The sequence below is a fragment of the Fonsecaea nubica genome (assembly GCF_001646965.1).
Source record: "Fonsecaea nubica strain CBS 269.64 chromosome Unknown Scaff27, whole genome shotgun sequence".
Taxonomy (NCBI): Eukaryota; Fungi; Ascomycota; class Eurotiomycetes; order Chaetothyriales; family Herpotrichiellaceae; genus Fonsecaea; species Fonsecaea nubica.
In genome coordinates this window covers 65,374-85,263 of record NW_019173700.1, presented here as the reverse complement: position 1 = coordinate 85,263, position 19,890 = coordinate 65,374, and the positions used below count along the sequence as shown (strand labels likewise).

The window sequence follows — 19,890 nt, the reverse complement described above, 5'->3', positions numbered from 1 at the left end:
GACGGCCATCTGCTTTGGCGAATACAGGCTCTTTTGGCACCTATACAGCGTCACAGGGGCAAAAGTGGAAGTCCTTGTAGATAGTTGCGAGCAGAAGTTCAACAAGCCCAGTCCAATGTCACGACGCAACGTTATCAGAATCTCGCTTCTCTTTTTCTTGTAATCTCTCCTGAGGTAGTGCTGGTAGGCGTAGAGGAGGCTGAGCAGGCAACGTGGTCAGTGCGAAGGCTGAAGGTTTCGCGGGTGGACATCGTGGCGGTGGAAGGGTCGTCAATCCGTGGTGTGATAGACGCTTCTCTCCGCTAGAGCAGGAGGTCAACTTCAAAGCACACGTGCAGTCTCATGTAGGCAGCCGGACAAACGATTGTGCCTGTCAACACTGATGGCAGTGGTCGTCTTTGTGCTTTTTGGTTCATACTCCACATCATCGGCTAAGAAATCCGACGTGCGGTCCACTGCATCCCCTGGAATGTGCAAACATTCATCCGTGCCATCGTCTTCTGTAGATTCATGTCGCAGCCACACATAGTGAGCTGGTTTCTTCCCGTATGAGGTGAGCCATTGGCATGTAGATGTGACACTGAGTATACACTGAGTATGCAGCGAGAGAGTCCAGACGACAGGAGGCTCTACTTCGTCCCGAACAATGCCAGTGCCTTACATCATATCTTTGTATGCCAACAATTCAAGCGCCCAAGTGTCTGAGAAACGTGCGGATGGGTATATGCCTAGCCTGTGGGTACATCTCAGCCTGCGTACATGCATTAAAGAGACAAGGACTGATTGATATGGAACAGACCTGCATGCTTCATCCGTGGCCTGAAGCATATAGCAAGCTCTCTTGCGGATTGAACAATCTTCCGCCTCAGGAGGAGTCGCGAAACATGGCAAACTGCAGGCCGGTAACTGTGAGTGCTTGCACATCATTTTAACCGCGCCATAGAGCCCCTCAGAACAGGATCGCGGGCTGTCACAGTCGTCTGGTACTCCGTCGACTCGCGAAGAAACGTCCTCCTTCCTGTCGCAACTCGACTCACCTTGGCATTTCTGCGCCGTCCACCTTCTTCCACTTCCATAAATCACCATTTCTCCCGCTCTCTCATCCATCTCTGATCCCATCTTTCTTTCATCCTTCTCTCACAAGTTTTCTGCGTCACCCACTCCACAATCTGCCTTTGTCAATACGTCAATCATCCTATTGTTATTGTCATCATGAGCGGTTGGGGTGTTGCTGATGCCCAAGGGGCTTCAGGTAAGTCCCTCATTCCTTCTTCTCACTCTCTTGTTCCTCATCGTGGTGCCCACACTCCCTATCCAAGCCCTGGAACACTCGGAAGCAACATGTACAAGTTTCGGAAGAGGATCTTACGAGCAACGAAACCCTGCTACAAGTACCCAGACCTGTGGATGATAGAAGAAGTCCCCTCCTCATGTTCGCATCCTTCTGCCAATTTCCAAGGACGTTTGCTAACTATGAAAGTCGATTCAGGTTGGAACGATGATGGCGCCGTCGCTATGCCTCCCAGCTTTGACGATGCCTTTGGATCTGCCACGAACGGCGACGGCATGAACGGCGATGATGAACGCAAGATGGGGGCCTGCTTCAACTGTGTAAGTGAATCCTAGACTTGGTTTACACTCACTAACATTTCGCAGGGAGAAGAAGGTCATGTACGTGTACCCATTCCTATCGCTGACTCCGCTTACCATGTGTTCAGTCCAAGGCTGCCTGCCCTCACCCGCGCCAATTCAAAGGGGAATGTCGCAACTGCGGTCAAGAGGGCCACATGGGTGCCGACTGCCCTTCACGGGTCATCAAATGTAAGAATTGTCAACAGGAGGGTCACGAAGCATTGAAGTGCACCAACCCAAAATTTGTCGACAACACCCGTGTCGCCGATAAGACCGAGGGCGAGGCTTGGGCCCTGCTCAAGGAAGCCAGTGATGACCGAGACATTGTTGACTTCAAGGAGGCTCTTCAAATTCTCTCCAAGGCCGCTCCAGGATACACCTACCCTATGCTCGAGAAGGAGTTTCGCAAGCGTGGTTTCAACATCTACTTGATTGCCATGGTATGTTGGTGTTCTGAAAGGTCGCAACCAATGTGCTGACCACTCGTGCAGGAGAAGGATCTTGGTGACACTTGGACAAATGTCAACCTGCAGGGCGAAATTGAGAAGAAATATGCCATCAGCTATTTTACTTCCGACAAGCCGCAGCGCCCGACACTTCTCGACAAATGGCCTTCGTCTCCAGAGGACAACCTCGCTCGTCTCGCTGATGCCGGGATTCCCCTCGACCGTGGCGTGGACAAGTGCAACAATTGTGGGAAGATCGGTCATATCAGCAAGCGTTGTCCTGAAGAAAGAATTGCGAGCGTTCAGCCCACTGTGACCTGCTACTTGTGTGGTGAGGAGGGTCATCGTGTTCGTGACTGCGGCCAGGAGCGTAAACATGGCACCCGTGCCTGCAAGATCTGCGAGTCTGAGGAGCATTTGGCCAAGGTACGTCTGTCTTTGGTCACATGGTGTTCGATACTAACATGATGCCGTAGGACTGCCCAAACAAGGAGCAGCGAACCTGCCGCAACTGTGGTGAAGAGGACCATATGGCCAAGGATTGCCCGACTCGGGAGAAGAGAACTTGTCGCAACTGTGGCGATGAAGATCATCTGGCCCGCGACTGTCCTCAGCCGCGAAAGATGACTTGCAACATTTGCAGCGAGGAAGGCCATATGGCTCGTGTAAGTCTTTCATCTCTTGTAGGCACATTTCTTTAACATTGGCGGCAGGAATGTCCCAAGAGAGGAGAAGCCGGTCCACGCCCCCGAACCGACTGGACTAAGGTTACTTGCACCATCTGGTAAGTAGGTTCCCAAGCCTACTGGAATCTCATTTTGTAACTCGGCCACAACAGCAACGAGAAAGGTCATGGCCGTGCGCGCTGCCCTCAGGATCAAGCAGGACTGACCGAACGATCGAATGATGGGAAAGCAAAGGGTGCAGCTGATGTTGGTGCAGGCTGGGACAGTGCTCCAGCGTCGGATTCTGCTGCTGGAGGCTGGGACGGCGCTCAGAATGGTGATTCCGCTTGGGGTGGCGTTCCCAATGCCGCTGGAGGAGCTGCGTGGTAGAAGTGTGACTGATTCAGAGATGCGGACGACGCTTCAGCCTGCATCATCTGGACGAATAGAGGTCCAAGCGCCACACAACTCTACGAGAAGATGAACGGATAGTCCAAGGGAAAAAAGAAGAAAAGAAGAGACTTCAGAACTGCCAATGGGGTTGAGATGCTCTGGGCAACACCTCCAGGCACGAATTGGCGGGGAGAAACGAGTTGAGAACCTTGAGACAAGCATTGAGTGACAACGAATGGTCGATGAGAGACATGGCCTGCCAGTATCTTTCTATTGGCACACGCACTCTTTCAAAGAATTCTTCCCGCAGCTTTCGTGACGTGCTTGATGTTGAACATCAGCCCATATTGCCGACTTGATATGTAAGCTCCTGAAGCTCTCGGGGACAATACGCGCTCTGTTGATCGTCCAACCCTTCGAACCATGCAGTAGCTGGTCACGCTCCTCGCCGTGACGGAGACTTTTGACGAGTTTATCCAACCTTGGAAGCCTCGAGTCGTATGAACTTTTGTCCGTCCCTCCGTCGCTTGGTCCATGACCCTTCGCGGGTTTGTCAGCCTCGCCGAGTCCGGGCCTATCAAGCCTCTACCAAGCCACGGCCCACGGCATACATCGGTGTTTTTATTCTTCTGCTCCCCCCTCCCCTCCTCTTTCCCAAGCACGCACTCACGCAAGCACGCACGCAATCCACGCGCAGAGGGGGGGGTTTGATTTACAATCCCTCTTCTGAGTTGTGCTCCCAATGGAGGGGGAGCATAAGCGGAGTTTGTGTTTGTGGTCTTGGTGGCCCCGAGTTAGAACGTGGTTTGTTTTTTTACCGGGAAAGGGAGCGGGGAGGGGAGGGGTCTTGACTTTGACTTTGACCCTTGCATTGCGTGCAGGCAGGATGGTGCAGTATGCATGGCCTGTTGGCTGGCAACCTTGTCAAAGAGGGGTTGGGATTGATTGGGTACCTACCTGCCTACCTTCTTGGTAGGTATATAAGGGGACAAAAGGATCCTCAGGAGAGCGGATGAAGAGGGGGGAAGAGAGACGAGAGTCTACAGGCGTCTTGAAGGGAAGTAAGTCGCTGCCTTCCCTCACAGTAGCTATCTATCTATTTGTCTATCCATCTCTCGTACCGTCCGAGTACCTCAATCAAAAGCCAGTACATACAAGTCCAACACCTCCCTCCCCGTGTCCCCCATCTTCTCTCATCGAGCTTGATAATACACCAGAACAATGGCGCCCAAAATCGCCCTCATCATCGGCGCCGGCCCAAACATCGGCGCCGCCCTGGCCACGGCCTTTGCCGCAAAGGGGTACAAGGTCGCCAGCGCGTCTCGCACGCCGCACGTCTCCAGCGGCACGCTACACATCCCCGTCGACCTGAGCAAGCCCGAGACGGTGCCGGGGGTGTTTGAGACGGCGAGGAAGGAGTTGGGCGGCGAGGTCGGGGTCGTGGTGTATAATGGTACGTTTTACACCGGTGTGGTTTCTGTTCTTGCCACCGTCCCCGGTCTTTGTGTTTTGTATGCTCTTGGCTTTTTGTCCTGGTGGTTTTTGTCCTCGAGATTTCGTTGTCGGGTTTTGGTGTGTATGAATCGAGTGGCAGAGTTTGAGTGGCGGATGCGCGAAAGGGGGGCTTGCGCCTTGTCAGGAGTGTTTTGTGAGAGAACACTCAGGGAAGTGGTTTGGTCGTCAGGCTGGCTCTCCCAGCGAGGGAGACAGGGGGCAGACACTTCATGACCACCAAGGGGAACTGTGATGTGCTTTTTGGCGACATTGGAAAGGAGTGACACGATGGTTTTGTGGTCTGCGTGGCTTGCTTGTTTCCAAGACCGCGAGCTGGACGTGGTAGACAGCCTTGCCCTCTCACTTTCTTTCTCTCCCCCTCTTTTTACACACACCTCCCTCTGCCCTCCCTCGAGATCATCTCCCCTTACAATTCGACATTGATCCAATCCCTCACACGTCCAGCCGCCTTCTTCCGTCCCGACCCCGCGGATCCGCTCTCTCAATACGCGCCAGAGTCGATCCAGGTCTACCACGACTCGCAGTCCGTCAACGCAACCTCGGCGCTCGTCTCACTGCACGAATCCGTCAAGGCGTTCCGCAACCTCCCCGCCGGCGGCGATGCGTCCAAGACGTTCATCTTCACGGGCAACATGCTCAACGTCAAGACGTTGAAGAACATGTTGAACTTCGGGCTGGGCAAGACCGTCACGGCGTACGCGATCCGGCATCTGGTTGAGCAAAAGGTCTACACTGACGAGGGGATCAAGTGAGTACAACCGACCAAAAAAAACCCCCATCAAAAACTAACCACCATTCTCCTTTTCAGGTTCTACTACGCCGACGAACGAAACGCCGAAGGCCTCCCGGTCGGCAATGCCGTCTCCGGCGAAGCTGCGGCAGACGAGTACGTCAAGTTGGCCGAGCGATCGGACCAGGGCCCGTGGCTGTACACGTTTGTCAAGGGGACCGGGTACAAGGACTTTGAGAAGGCGAGTCATTTGTAGGTAACCAGGGGACTAACGAAAAGAGATGATCTCGGAGAGTTTAAGATTGGGTATGACCTGCCGCCAGACGAGAGAAGAAGAAGGAGAGAGAGAGAGAGAGAGGGAGGGAGGGAGGCCCGCGAAAGAACAGGGGGAAGTGAGGCAAGGAGAACAAGTACCACGAGCATGAACTTATGCCGCCATGTCATATCACGGCAAGAAAACATAATGAAACTGAACAATAATGTGGGAGTCTACCGTACTACGTACTATACTACCCCACGAGTACGTGTGTACGGGTACGACTTCTGTCCTCCCATCATCCCTAACAACTTGCCCAGCTACCTTGGCCAGACCTCTCAAGAATCAACAACTCGAGTCAACTCGAGACAAACCTGGAACCACCTCACTATCTCCTCCGAGGCCCTCTCTCCTCTTCTTCAGGGGCATAGTGCTGATTGAATGACCAGTATTCATTTCATTTCATTCGGGTATCTAGATATCAATCCTATCATTGGCCATCACATCACACCACATTCATATCATATCATGTCAAGTCATATCAAATCATATCAAATAATAGCGTAGTAAAAATGAGTTTAGAACTTCGACCGCGAACATCCTGAACATCCTGAACGTCCTGGGGCAATCGTGACTCGTGACGTGACGCGAATAGAAAGAAAGAAAGAGGGTAAAAGGGTAAGGATGAAGGGTGAAGGAGGTGAAGGAGGTAAAAGGGGGAGGGGATATAGCAGAGCAGACCAGCGCAGACCATCCAAGCAACCATCCAACAACCACACAACCACACAACCGCAAAGGGGCCAAAGGGGGGGCGCCACAGAAACTTCGGACGAAAAGAGAGAGAGAGAGAGAGATCATGGATGGACATGAATGATGAGTCTCCCCTTCCATCCCTTTCCTTTCCTTCCTTTGCCTTGCCTTGACTTGTATTTGCCTGCCCTGCCCTACCCTGCAAAACACACGTAAAGTGAAGTCGGCCTCAAAAATACCAAGGGGCAAAAATCATAAGTCAAAGGCTCGTCACGGTCGTGTATCTAATCCATCCTCTGATAAAAAAAAAAAAATAAAAAAAAAAAGAAACAAGCAGATTGTTGATCAACGGCCAAACAACCCAGAATCGATCCAATCGAGATCAGAGATCAAAGAGCATAGAGCATAGAGCATAGAGCATAGATGAAGAGCTTCACATGTGTGGGCGCGCGCGCGCGTGTGTGTGTGTTAGCTGGAGTCAGAGTCCTCGTCCACCATGTGCGCCTGCCACCCCCTTTTCGCCATACAAGTATATGATTGATTCACTCTTGCATGGACTGGAAATGGGAGCCGTCGAGAGAGTCGCCTCGATAGCGTGATATGGGCTGAGTGGGCAGGTTCTCATACGTTTGGGGCATGGACGAGGGACTGTAGAAGGAATCCATCCTCGAGGTGGCGGCGTAGAGAGGACTTATCATGCTGCCTGTGGTGTAGCCCTGATGTTGCTGTTGCGGTTGCTGTTGATGATGATGTTGATGATGCTGTTGATGTTGCTGCTGATGTTGCCGATGGCGCGTGGTATATGTCGTGGCGTCTGGCATCATTTGCGAGGTTGTAAATCCCGGTTGGAAACCGAGTCCGTGAAGATGAGGCTGAGCTGCCCCAGCCGATGTGGGAGGCTGCATATTGCCTTGTCTTATAGCGATGGGATGTTCCTGCTTGGCCTTACTCTTGCGCTTCTGGACGGCGTTCTTGAACCTCTTCGTCCTTTTGGGGAGATAGTCGTCACATGCCGGGAAGATGTCGTCGCCCTCTTCGTCAGACGACTGTACCGGCTCTTGTTTGATGCCGTGGTCAATGGATTCTGCAAACCCCTGTTTTCCAGACCCAAAGTAAAAAATGTCCTCGCCGTGGTCCGGCGGAGTGAGACCTTCAGACGAGCTGTTGAACCCGTTGCTCTCCTCGCTCGCCTGTTTCTCACCTCGCTTGGCCTTGGTGTTGGCAACCTGTCTCTTTGCAATCTTTTCCATGTGGAATCCTCGGAGGTGTTCCGTCAGATGGTCCCGTCTGGTAAAGCCTTGGCTGCCCTTTCTCTCACAGTTTTTCTTGGGACAGTCAATATACTTGATGTCGTGGCGAGACTTGTAGTGTCTGGTGACATCTGCCTTGCGGCTGAAGAACTTTTTGGGACTCCCGTCTTCGCCCAAACAGTCCTCATGTGGACAGAACGTCCGATTATCTGCATGAGCCCTGTGGAAAGGTTAGAAGTGTCAACAGAATGTCAGGGGCTGACATGGTCCACAGTTGTACTGTGAGCCGAAACCCAGAGTCCGGCGAACGAGCCACTTCAGTGGTATGAATGACCCAATACTTACTTGCTGCTGGGGCACACGACTCCGTCCCCTTCTTGTTTGGGCACAACCTCTTTCTTCTCCCGAATTAGTGGTGATCTACTCTGAGAGGGCATTGTGGGCCTGCCAATGTGATTGACCTGGCTGCCATCTGACAATCGATACTCGCTGCAAGACTCGACGAAAGCGTAGGGTGACCTGGGCGTTGCATCCTGGCTTGCAACACTGTAGTCCGCACTGACGGTGCTTGCTCCGCTGTAGCTTCGACACCTTGCACTAGTCGAGTTTCCAGTGATGGCATACGCTTCTTCAGAGTGGTATCCATGGATTGGGGGAGCGAGTATGTAACTTGTCTGAGGCGCTATCGTGCGTGGAGTACAGTAGCTGTTGCTGTATGTTGGACTTCCCAGCTGACATGACATGGTAGTTGGCAAACTGATTGAGAGACCGGAGGAAGCCTCCGGCACACTCATCGAGAGAGCGTGTTGAGCGAAATATGCATCCGGCCCGTAATCGTCCCTCAAAAAATCTCGATGGTCGTAGCTGCCCATGATTTTTCACGCTTTTCCCAAGCACAGAGAACAATTGAGTATCCAGATTTTGATCAGACGAGAAGGATTTTCAGCAACCCAACCCAGAAACAAAAAAAAAAAGGAACAGGCGGCTGTTAATGTGGTGGACGCAAATAGCTTGGGCTTCAACTTTCAGCCTTATGCTGGTATTCCGACCCCCAGAACCTCAGATAGCCAGGGAGGAGAGACTCGCTCAAGTATTTGCCAGCTAACGTGCTTTCGGAGACAAGGCAAACTTGAGCTATGCTGCGAAGGGAGGCTGTACCGGATAGTTAACGACATTGGGACACAAGAGAGGATTCGACAGGACTAGGAACCTGACTCGGGCCATCCTGGGAACCGATGGCTTGCTGGAGTCATCAGGCCGATTGGGCCATCCGGAGGGAACCACTCGACAGAGGACAATGCAGGACCCTAGCGCCGAAGTGTACTCCCGTGTGGAAGACAGAATGCGCTCGATTGTAAGCCACCTGACGCTCTTGTACAAGCCTAGCGGTCTGAAGCGATCAGGTCGCTGTATCGATGGGACTTCCAAGCAGAACGGACAAGATGGAAGCCCAGGGCTAATGTCACAAGTGGGTTTCGTCTGGCGCGGCGTCCAATCAGTCGCGGCCTGTTCAGAATGTGAGGCTAACTTCTAAGGCTCATCCCCCTCGAAGAAGCATTCCTCACCCGTGTGTTGCGAGAAAGACGGCCATTCGCTCATTCGCCCATTCGCTCGCTCGAGGTGGACTCCCGACCCCTGTCGAGATTTGGACCTGCAGTTTGCTGCTATCGTCTGTGAAGCATTCACGCGTCATCGGGCAGACGGGGGGTTCGAGGGTAACACTGCCTCGATATTTGAATTCCTCGACCCCGAACCCAGTTGGGAAGGTGAACTGCCAGATCGACGAGACGCAGCGGTGGCATGATTAAGCGAGGGGGTTTGAAAGACAAGGTTACCACGACATGACAAGTGCCATGGGCTCCAACCCGGGTACCCAGACTTGGGTACAAGACCCAGGTACGAGTCCTGGTAACTCGACGCGTTTCTCTCTGGGTCCGCCCTGGCGAGGCACGGAACGGCTTTTCGGGACGTTTCAGGTTTGAACGGTTGTGGGCAGAAACGCGCACACGCACGCGGGCAGTGTTCGTCAGAGATCTGCTCCGGATCACTGAAGCAACTTGAAGCCTCATGGTTGCCTTTCCGCGGACCAAAGCGGCTCTGTACCTTGGTCAATAGCGTATAGGATGTGGACTAGAACGTGTGGGGCAAGGAGGCTGAGGTAGTATATACCAGCATCCTATTGGTGGAAGGGTGGGAGCATTGCGGATACTAACGCAAAGAAGCTAGCGTGGATGCCTTTTAATCACAGCCCCAGTCAGTCGAGACGAGCCTCATTGTTTGTCTCTCGATCCATCCGCGGCGAGGCAATTCCTTGTAACACCAAAAGTGAGGCGGTGGTAAGAGCTAGGCTGCCGTCTGCCACATGGGCAAACAATCGAAACACGACTAGCACACATTCCCACAGTGCGCCCTGAGCGGAGCCTCCCCCCCCTCAGTCCCAAGCGAGGCAAGGCCGAGCCCCGTGTGCTGGGCGTGGCACACAAAAAAGCATATAATGTCAAGAACAAGGGTTGGGAAGTTGCAGAATTCGAGCTTTGTTGACTCTTTGAGAGGTAATCACAAAACCTCTGCCCCAAACTGGGCAAGTTGTTATGCATGCAGCGGGCCGACGGGCAGCACTCCGCTGATTGAACTATCCTACAGATCGTCTTCAAGGAACTTGTAGACAAACTTGAAGTCCGCTTTCCGACGATTCATCCTGCAAACTTGTTAGAACGGAAAGGCGGTCAGGGGATGATGGGGTTTGCTATCATGCGTACCATGTACTTTCATAGTCGAAGAAGCGGTATGTGCCTTGCTCATACTCCTCGGTGATTTGTTTGGGCTCTTCGTGACGTTGGAACCACGTTTGATACTGCTTGTGGAACCGCCAACTCTGGTTCTTGAGAGCACGCGCTGCCAGCCACTGTTGGTAGGTATTCTGCCGATAGTAGAATATGTAAAACAGGGTGTCTGTCTCCAGCCTCTGGTTTTCGTACAAGGCCGGATCGTCAAAGATAGGGAGGACATCCTGAGGATAGTGCGCTGGTGTGTTGTACTTGAACGTTGGCCGGTAGTATTGGGGGCGATCGCTGTCGGAAGGTTCCGGACAAGTCTCTTGAGACGCCTGCAGCAGCCTGGCTAGTTGTGATGGAGGCTGAGCAGCTCGACTTTTGGTCGTCTCGAATGAGTCTAGCAGATCTTGAAGCCCAGGAGGCAAATGATAGATCGACTCCACCCCGGCTGGGTCTTCGTGCACATCACCATTTGTGGCTGGTAGCTCGTCTGCTATCACAGGCTCTTGGACAGCCTCTGATTTCTCCATAGCTGGCGTCGGAGGGACGCTGCTTGGTACGCTTGGTGCCCGGGCGCTAGTGGAGCTCAAAGTCGGAGACTTGGAATGATTGGATTGCTCTTGCGACGTTGAACCGTCCATACTGACCGTGGCAGGCGCTGGCGAGGCAGTCTTCTCCACCGGTTGTGCTGGCATTGAGGCTGGCGAGTTCGTTGCTGATGTTTTGACTGGGGCAGGCAACGGGTGTGATGTAGGTGCGGCGTTTGCTCCAACTGGTGGAGGAAGAGGAGCAATACCCACTCCACTTTTGTCGCTTGCAGCAGCTGCGGCCGCTGCTGAGGCATACTTCAAAGTCTCTCCTGGGGGCCGATTCGGAATTGGTGCCGGTTTCATTGTCGAGTCTTTGGGTATTGACGGTGGCGGTGGCATGGTATTCAGAGTAGCCAGTGCTGGCAGAGGTGACTTGAGCTGCGTCGAAGGTCGTCGTGTGGCAGTGTGCGTTTCTGATTTCGTTTTCTTGAGTACAGTCGTATCCACCTCGACGTCTTCTTGTATGGACTGCGCATCTTGAGACGATATTCTGTCCAAATCGTTGTTCAGTCCAAACTGCGCCTCTTCGCTGTCCAGATTGCAATCGTCATAGATGCCTTCGTAGGCTTCCGGATCAAAATCCGGGTCTCGCACTTCCCTTACCACCTCTTCAATGTCGGATTTGATAGATGCCACTAGGTCATTTTCGACGTTGCCGTTCTGTAGCGATCGTAGGAGAAGCTGTAGCCGTGATTCATGCCATTTGTAGGTGTCGGTCATGGTTTCGATCTCCGCAAGTCGATCAGCCTTGGAGTTGTCCTTCTGCTTTTTTTTGAGAGCGGCTTGTAGGGTGCCAGCTTCGGGTTCCAACTCCTCCGTCAGGATTCTGTTGATCTCATCCAGTTGATCGGACAGGAAGTCGCAGAGTTCTTCTCGTTCCTTCTCCTTGGGATCTTGCTTGATGTTCTGCGATAACCCTTCCTTTGAGAACGCCTTTGTTTTCATCTCCTTCTCCACCGCTTTGAATATTTCCATACACTATGTCTGCGTCAGTCCACGCCCCAAGAGCGTCGTTTCCACGGAAAGCCTCACTTTTTCTATCCGCTTGCGCTGTTCCAGCAGTGCAGACTTGTCCTTGATCTCATTGCCCGCAGCCCACGTCTTTATCTGGTCGCGGGATCTTTGTAGTTTCTTGATCTCCTTCTTGAGATTGTCCTCGAGTTTGTCCTTTTGCGCGGCATTTTGCGAGGAGTAGATCTTCTCATAGATGGCCTCGAACGCTTGGATGCCTTCGTCGACCTTCTTGAAGGTTTTATCGATTTCTTGTTGTGTTTTCCGCGACGCCATGGTTCCGGGACATCAATAGAGGTATGGGGAGATGCGGCGAGGATACGAGGACCGGAGGAGGGAGATATTAGGTGCACCGATGGCGCATGGATATGTGTTGTAGTTGGGCCTGGGTGCGGTAATGGCAGCCGCGCGCTGCGTCTATTGCGGCATGCCAGGTTGGGACGGGAGGTGCTTGATCACGTGATGGGCTGTTTTAGGCGAACTGTGGTCTTGGCATGAAACCAGTTCGACCGCCAGTTCCTCAGCCATTTTGCTCTCCCATCTTTCATTGTCATTGCACACGCCTATTGCGCAGAAGACAGACGCCATTTCCTGGCTGAGAAACGACACACACGGACCGCAAGCGACATCCCAACTTGCACACTTCGTAGCAGCTGCCAAGACCACGGACTGACTGGGTTGATGGCGCATGGTATCTCTAGACCGCGGGAGAATTCTCAAAGAAACTTATCGATCGGCCATTCGCTCGTCTGTGCTGCCTTCTAGTGAATTCTGAGGCTACCCTTGTGAAGGAAAATCACCCCAAGCCGGCGAGATGAAAGCAATACTCCAGCGAGTCCTATCTAGCACCGTCACGGTCAATGGTCAAACCGTTTCAGCTATCGGCAAAGGAGTTCTTGTTCTCGCTGCAATTGGACCCGATGACACAAAGAAGGATGCCGAAACCATGGCTTCCAAAATCGTAAAGATGAGATTGTGGCCAGACGAATCTGGTCTCAACTGGAAGAAGAGCGTTCAGGACATCGAGGGGGAGATCATGTGCGTGTCTCAATTCACACTGATGGCCAATACAAGGAAGGGCACGAAGCCTGATTTCCACGGAGCGGCGAAGCCAGAAGTTGCAAAGGAGCTATACGACTATTTTGTGAGTCGCGTTCGTGAACAGCACGGCTTGGACAGAGTCAAAGATGGTGTCTTCCAAGCCATGATGCAAGTCAGTCTTGTCAATGACGGTCCAGTAAGACTAATTTCCCTGCATGTGGTCAAGAGTGAGCATGTCAATACTGAAGAATCTAGGTCACCATCGAGATCGATACAAGTCCTCCGAAGAAGGATTCCTCGAGCAGCTCCAAAAACGGCACTGGAGCGTCGACGCCAGTACAGCAGGAGACTACTTGAGATATGCCAATGATCTTGATGTCCGATGCGAACTTATCTGCTACCCTCAGCACCTAAAGAGTCCCTTGAGCCATCTCGTGCCCCTTTTTGATGCATGAGACACGACCCGGAAGTCACGTGCTCTCGCGCAACAAGGAGAAGCCCGCCATCTGGCGATAAAACCAACGACACATACTTTGCATGATTCGACAGCCATCGGGCAGGGCATTCTGCGTATCTCATACGTAACGTGAAGCCTGTCCAGACACGCGGGGGAGACCAACGTCCGTTCGTCCAGCATAGCTGCCTTTCCTGGTTTAACCGACAAGGCGGGTTGAAGCCATTATTGGACCTGGGCGCTCCTTATCAAGGTCCACATAAGCTGTAACGTTATTTCAGCCATTTCAACCAAGCTGATGACGAGGTCAAACGCAGGGCGACGGACAAGTGCCTATCAATGTGTGAGGGGTAAGTCCTTTGCTGATCAGTCATGCCCCGCAAAGCAGTAAACAACTTTGGGATATGAGGACGAGACTTCCAACGAGCACCTGCGAATCTTTCAGCCAGGCTCAAGCACAGCTCACACATCTATCTATTGCAACGACAAGTTATCCAAGGCGCTACCATTCATCCTCGACCGACTCTTGTTCTTAACCAGCATGCCTGGCCCAATCAGGACTGCATTGAAGGTTGATCTTGACAAGCCTGCTAAAGACCAACCATATCTCCATGTGAGCACTGAACCAGCAGGAGAGAGGACCATCGACTGACACGCTATCCAGAACAGATGGCATCCTGATGGTAAGGTAGCGTCAATGACTGATGTCTACGTCGCTAAATGCAGCTCTCAGTACCATTTTGTGGAACCATAAAGAACGGCGAGACCGTCAAGATCGAGTGTTTGGACTGGACCGGCGGACAGATCAAGAACACAGACGATGCTGATGATGTCGTGAACGTCGACCTGACTCAGGTCCACTACCTTTCCGGACCCTTTGAGATCGAGACCGCAGAGCCCGGAGACGTTCTCCTTGTGGAAATTCAAGACGTGCAGCCCTTCCAGGATCATCCATGGGGTTTCACCGGCGTGTTCCACAAGGACAACGGTGGCGGCTTTTTGGATGAGATCTATCCAGAAGCGTAAGGAGTTTCTCTGTCTCCAGCATGGGCTGGGTTGTCTAACAGTTACTATACGATAGTGCCAAGGCTATCTGGGACTTTGAAGGCATCTTCTGTTCCTCACGGCATATTCCCGGCGTCCGCTTTGCGGGACTTATCCATCCAGGCATCCTGGGCTGCGCACCATCCCATGAGATCCTCGCCGAGTGGAATAAGCGTGAAGCCGAACTCATCTCGACAACGTCCCTCAAGCGCGTCGTGGCACAACCTCCTGAACCAAGGAGCGTGCATGCGGGAACGGCCGACGAAGAGACGAAAGCTCGAGTTGGCAAAGAGGGCGCCAGGACGATCCCCGGGCGTCCTGAACATGGCGGGAATTGTGATATCAAGAATCTTTCGCGGGGAAGTAAAGTGTATTTACCCGTGCATGTCAAGGGAGCCAAATTCTCCGTGGGAGACTTGCACTTCTCCCGTATGTTTCTTTCCCTGTACTCTGAAAAGATGACTATGTCGCTAATCACATATCCCCGTGAACCCCAGAGGGCGACGGTGAAATTTCGTTTTGCGGCGCCATTGAGATTGCCGGCATCATCACCATCAAGTTCGATGTGATCAAAGACGGCCAGCGCAAACTCGGCATGGTCGGCGGGAAATCCCCCATCTACATTCCTGGCCCTGTCCAGCCACAGTTTGGGCCCGGCCGAATGATCTATTTTGAGGGTTTCAGTGTCGACGAACATGGCAAACAGCACTACATGGATGCGACGGTGGCGTATCGCCAGTCCTGTCTGCGGGTTATCGAGTACCTCCGGCGATATGGGTACAGCGACTATCAGATCTATCTGATGCTCAGCTGCATCCCGATCGAAGGCCACGTGGCAGGGATCGTGGACATCCCCAACGCGTGCACGACGATCGGGCTGCCGATGGACGTCTTCAACTTCGATATCTCGCCCGGTGCGGAACCCGTCAAGATGGACCTGGGCAAGTGCGCCATGGCCACCAAGTAAGAAAGAGTGGCTGCTAACACCTGGTCTTTGGATCGGCTCGTCAACTCGAGGTCGAGACAGGAGAAGGCAAGCATCAAAAGTGAGGACAGTGTGCATGATATTTTCTTCCCCCGTCAAAGGATGAAAGCTCCAGTTTTCTTTGCCCAGCCCTAATACCATGTCCAAAGTTTGAACCCCCAGAAATTGGGCTTCTTTTATGAATGTTGGGAAATATTGACGACAAGTTCTATCGATTACATCGATTAAGAGAGATGACAGAATGCAATCAAGAGCCATTTATTAGCTGTTGTCCGCTTTCCAATCCATTCCATTCCATCTCGATCCTACCGTTCCACAATTTGCTTCTAGATCGCATGTGACCTGGGTGACCTGGGGAGTACTAACGAGTCCATATGTAGATGAAGGGTAAGACAATGTCAACCCGGGGAGGTGGTGGGTTCCCAATATGCAGCGACAACCACATCACCCAGACCTTGCGACCCTAGATCGATAGTCCACCTGGTAGCTTTGCCCTTGATGAGGATCCGTGACCCGGGACGTACATCTGACCATGAGTGGTCGAGGCTGGAGCGTCTGCTGCCACCACCGCCACCACTACCGGGTCTCTCGTGCTGCTGTTCCGGCAGAAGCCACCGGTGGCCCTGGTCGTCGGACACGAGGACGAACCGGCCACTAGCGTCCCTCTCGACCTGGGCTACCTGGAGCGTTTCCTCTGCGGGGAATTCGACGTGGGACTCTCGCGTCGCGATGTCCAGCACCCAGCTCCGGACCAGCGACGCGCTGCCGCCGGGGAGATAGTCCCTCTTGCCGCGGCGGCGCGAGGGCGAGAAGATGTCCGGGAGAACGGGTCCGGTGCCGGTGCCGCTGCCGGTCGATGCACGCGCAGCGGGGTCGTCTGGGCCGGGCGGTTTGAAGACGGTCCTCGAGACGACGGGGCTGTGTAGAGTCAAGCCTCGAGTACTCGTGGGGATGGGCCTGAAGCGGGAAATCCTGCTCGACGAGTCGTTGAATGCCGCTGTTGGCCTTCTAGGCTGGCCGATGTCGTCCTCTAGATCGGACAGCGAGGTGGGAGAGTCGGCGTCGATCTGGAAACTCGTCTCATCAAGGTCATGGTGTTCTGGGGAAGAGGAGGAGATGGCGATGGGCGCAGCACTGACGTTAGTTCCAGGGTGAGATACCTTGCGTCGTTTGGTGGCTGGGCCGGGATCTCTCAGTCGATGCTGCAGAGGTGATGATGGTTCGTTTCCGGGGTCATGGTCATCTTCTTCCACGTCCTCTGCTACACGAACCCCTCGAATATACAGCGGCGAGAGTGTTTGATGGGTTTCGTCGTCGTCGAAATCAAGTATATCTCCCCCGCCAGTGGTAGCGATCAAGCGGCCCTTTGACGAAATTGCTGAGTCGGCCTCGTCGTCGTCGTTGTCGTCAACATTCGTCTGAATGTCATCCCTGACCGTCGGGGTCGCCCGTTGAAACCGTGGTGTGGCGGCGAGAGAAGAAGGGGTCGCAGAGGGTAGCTGTGTGGAGCGTGAGCTCTGGAACGGGTTCCTACGGACAGAGAGAGGGCCAGTTGTCTTTGCTGAGGACGAAGTCGACGGAGGCAGGAAACGCCTTGTTGGTGCAGGTGTCTGAGACTTTTGTCAACGCAGCTGAGCCAGCTCACCAGGATGGGGATCATCGTTACATTTTCAGGTTCTGGCATGATTCAGTAGCATCTTTACCATCACCACCATAGAATATTTCAGGCGAATTGACCGATACATCAGACTGGAGGCAGCTAGCTATTGAGGGTTTGTTAAAAGCAATGATCGTCAAGATCCTTGAAAGAGTTGGTGGGTCGTGGTCACGTGGGGTGTCTAGAAGTATGCAAAAGTACCGAGAATGAGCACGAGATATTTGTGCGAAAAGCCATTCCCAGTCCATGGCTCCATATCCATTCCCCGTCATCAAATGTTACATGTACATATGCATTATGCTCCCCATATTTTCGTGTCCTTTGGAGCTGCATCAAAATATCAACAATGTCTCACTTTTCTTTTCCGCCATAAGTCTGATTCAGGTACGAGTCCAGGTCAGCCTCGTAACGGCTTTTCCTTCTTGACAAGCCAGATCCCTGCTTTTCCTCTCGCCGACACTGAGCGGCGTCCTCGGTGAATGGCCTTCGGATATCGAGGCAGTCATTGTAATCCAACCGATCACGATTTGGGGGTTCCCCTCGCTCTTGGTAGCTGCTTTGTAGGGGTTGCGCTTGGGGGTTGGCTCGTTTTCCGTTATCAACACGCCCGCTGTTGTTCTCGACTCCTGGTTCGAAGATCCCACTTGCACCTAGAAAGATGCAGCGATTCCAGTAGGGGTCATTCCGTGTGCTGTAATCCAATGGTCCTCCGCGCCGCACTGGGCGCAAGAGCTTGGCTGCTGAGGAGCATCGCACACAGTATTTGTGCGCACATCCAAACGTTGGCCGGCTTGGGCCGGGCAAGGGATGTAGAATAGCGAGACGGGTGAAGAAGCATGGGCATGTATGCCAATTTGTGCGCTTATAAAGCTTGAGGGATGGCAAAGCTAGTGGGTTAGGTTGGGATTGGCCCTGGCCTGCGTCTTTACGGGGGGACTTGTACGGCCGTTTTGAAAGGTAGGAGAAGAGAATCTTTGCATCCGCAGAAGCATTTGGGGTAGCATCTTGCGGCGACGAATAATCAGAAGCTATAATTGAGTGAAGAACAAAGGGACAAAGGGGGACCAGAAGATTGCACATGCCGCCAGATGCAGATTACTCGTACGAGGCAAGGCTGAAGGTGCGTTGCGGTATGGATTTGGATACCTTGAGCGGTTTGACAGTTGAGAGATATTAAAAAAGTAGAAGATGATAATATCTTCTCAGAAGCGCCGGCCGACGAGGTCAACTTACATGTTTGACAACAAAGGGTTGAGAGTTGAGGGTTGAGGCACGAGGAAGAGACCCAAAGTCCCCAAAGCGTGACAAAAGGACTTGGGAAGGCAGACCGGTTGTAGCCAGAGACGAATCGCAGGCAAGGGCGACGATTGGTTCAAGCAGCCAAGGCAAGGCAGACGGATGCCTAAAGGGTTCCGAGGGCATTGATGCTTTGAGTCATTTGGACGTTGATCGAGCCTGGGACATTCTTGTCATGCCACGGCCACCTCGTGAAGACGGGTGTGGCCTCTTGTTCGGCTGAGAAGTTGGTCTTCGGCATCGAAAGGTGAGGTAAGAGAGGTTAGTTGATTGAGTCACTTATCGTGGTGCCATATTGTTTTGTATTAGTCTTTAAGGCCGTGCACCATCAATTGAGGGAAGTAGGAGACTAGGTCCCGAGAGACAAGAGAATGTTGTTGAGGCCTAGAATAAAGGCATGAGAGGAGTGGTGGTCATGGTTAAGAGGAGATGGAAGTGTAGGCTAGAGAGAAGGATGGGGAGAAGGGAGGGGCGTGAGCGTAGGGCGGATGGGGCCTAAACGGGAAACGGCGAGATGGGGACATGCGGCCTAGAAGAGGGAGATCTGCTTAGCCGACCACCGACGACACCCCCACGGTCTCCCCGGGAATATGCTGGTACTGTAACTGTAGGGTGCTTGGCAATCAGTGTACGAGGTACCTTTACAGTAGGTGGTTCAGCGGGCTCATAGGTACTTGTACGGCTGTGAACAAGCCCGGGGGCAGCCGTAAGCAGCCGACTCATTCTTGATCCCAGCCTGCAACAGAACCAGGAGGATGTCCGGGACCATCCATCAATCAGCCTGATTGCCTGCGCTTTTCACTCTTAATGCTCCAACCACTTGACCTCTTCCCTCTCCCCTTCGTTTGCAAACCGCCTGTTGCTCGTTTGATCTTCTCACAACTACCACTACAAGCAAATTACAATCTGAATCCCCGTGCTGGGTGAGACGAGATTGCTTATTCACTCTTAACCATGTAACCAGCATCTGTCTGTCCTCGGTGGTGGCGGCGTCATGCATGATGCGTCCGGTACGGGACCCTCGTATCTTCATTCACTTCGCTAAGATTGCGCACATCTCACACCATCTGCCAATGACAATCCAGGGGGTCACGACATCCTCCAGGTAACATCTCGACAAAACGACTCCCACATTTGCATCCATCGCGCGTCCGAAGAACCGTCTCACCGTTCCTTGCCAGTCCTCTCCACATTGACGGAGCTTATCTCTCCGCCAATTGGCACTGCGGCGATCCTCCCCTACGCGGTCGTATCCGCCACAATGTCGATCTCACCAACAGCTTTCCCCTCCATGCTTATGCTCAATCAAGAAGCTATTGAAGAGTCATCCAATCCTTTGCCTCGCAGGCAATCCTCGACGGTGAAAGCCACCTTCCAATTCCACACTTCCTCCGCCTCAGT

General features: G+C 53.0%; 7 protein-coding genes across 7 annotated transcripts; 4 read left to right on the top strand and 3 right to left on the bottom strand.

The window, feature by feature from the left end:
* Nucleotides 1–1,212: 1,212 nt before the first annotated feature.
* AYO20_04906 (hypothetical protein) lies at nt 1,213–3,133 on the top strand (the record flags this gene model as incomplete). Its single annotated transcript, XM_022643200.1, has 8 exons — nt 1,213–1,252; nt 1,490–1,611; nt 1,657–1,671; nt 1,719–2,072; nt 2,124–2,504; nt 2,555–2,743; nt 2,792–2,862; nt 2,917–3,133. 8 exons carry the CDS (start codon nt 1,213–1,215, stop codon nt 3,131–3,133), a joined length of 1,389 nt encoding a protein of 462 aa, XP_022500768.1.
* A 1,224-nt stretch (nt 3,134–4,357) lies between these two features.
* AYO20_04905 (hypothetical protein) lies at nt 4,358–5,637 on the top strand (the record flags this gene model as incomplete). The annotated part of the gene is made up of 3 exons (XM_022643199.1): nt 4,358–4,589; nt 5,096–5,399; nt 5,460–5,637. 3 exons carry the CDS (start codon nt 4,358–4,360, stop codon nt 5,635–5,637), a joined length of 714 nt encoding a protein of 237 aa, XP_022500767.1.
* A 1,292-nt stretch (nt 5,638–6,929) lies between these two features.
* AYO20_04904 (hypothetical protein) lies at nt 6,930–8,509 on the bottom strand (the record flags this gene model as incomplete). The annotated part of the gene is made up of 3 exons (XM_022643198.1): nt 6,930–7,857; nt 7,983–8,319; nt 8,374–8,509. The coding sequence occupies 3 exons, from the start codon at nt 8,507–8,509 to the stop codon at nt 6,930–6,932; spliced, it is 1,401 nt and encodes a 466-aa protein (XP_022500766.1).
* Nucleotides 8,510–10,274: 1,765 nt separating this feature from the next.
* On the bottom strand, nt 10,275–12,288 carry AYO20_04903 (hypothetical protein; the record flags this gene model as incomplete). Its single annotated transcript, XM_022643197.1, has 3 exons — nt 10,275–10,335; nt 10,397–11,979; nt 12,034–12,288. 3 exons carry the CDS (start codon nt 12,286–12,288, stop codon nt 10,275–10,277), a joined length of 1,899 nt encoding a protein of 632 aa, XP_022500765.1.
* Nucleotides 12,289–12,826: 538 nt separating this feature from the next.
* On the top strand, nt 12,827–13,410 carry AYO20_04902 (D-tyrosyl-tRNA(Tyr) deacylase; the record flags this gene model as incomplete). Its single annotated transcript, XM_022643196.1, has 2 exons — nt 12,827–13,249; nt 13,309–13,410. The coding sequence occupies 2 exons, from the start codon at nt 12,827–12,829 to the stop codon at nt 13,408–13,410; spliced, it is 525 nt and encodes a 174-aa protein (XP_022500764.1).
* A 638-nt stretch (nt 13,411–14,048) lies between these two features.
* On the top strand, nt 14,049–15,518 carry AYO20_04901 (hypothetical protein; the record flags this gene model as incomplete). The annotated part of the gene is made up of 5 exons (XM_022643195.1): nt 14,049–14,120; nt 14,172–14,190; nt 14,241–14,529; nt 14,589–14,980; nt 15,049–15,518. 5 exons carry the CDS (start codon nt 14,049–14,051, stop codon nt 15,516–15,518), a joined length of 1,242 nt encoding a protein of 413 aa, XP_022500763.1.
* A 416-nt stretch (nt 15,519–15,934) lies between these two features.
* On the bottom strand, nt 15,935–17,220 carry AYO20_04900 (hypothetical protein; the record flags this gene model as incomplete). The annotated part of the gene is made up of 2 exons (XM_022643194.1): nt 15,935–17,035; nt 17,182–17,220. 2 exons carry the CDS (start codon nt 17,218–17,220, stop codon nt 15,935–15,937), a joined length of 1,140 nt encoding a protein of 379 aa, XP_022500762.1.
* Between the last annotated feature and the right edge of the window lie 2,670 nt (nt 17,221–19,890).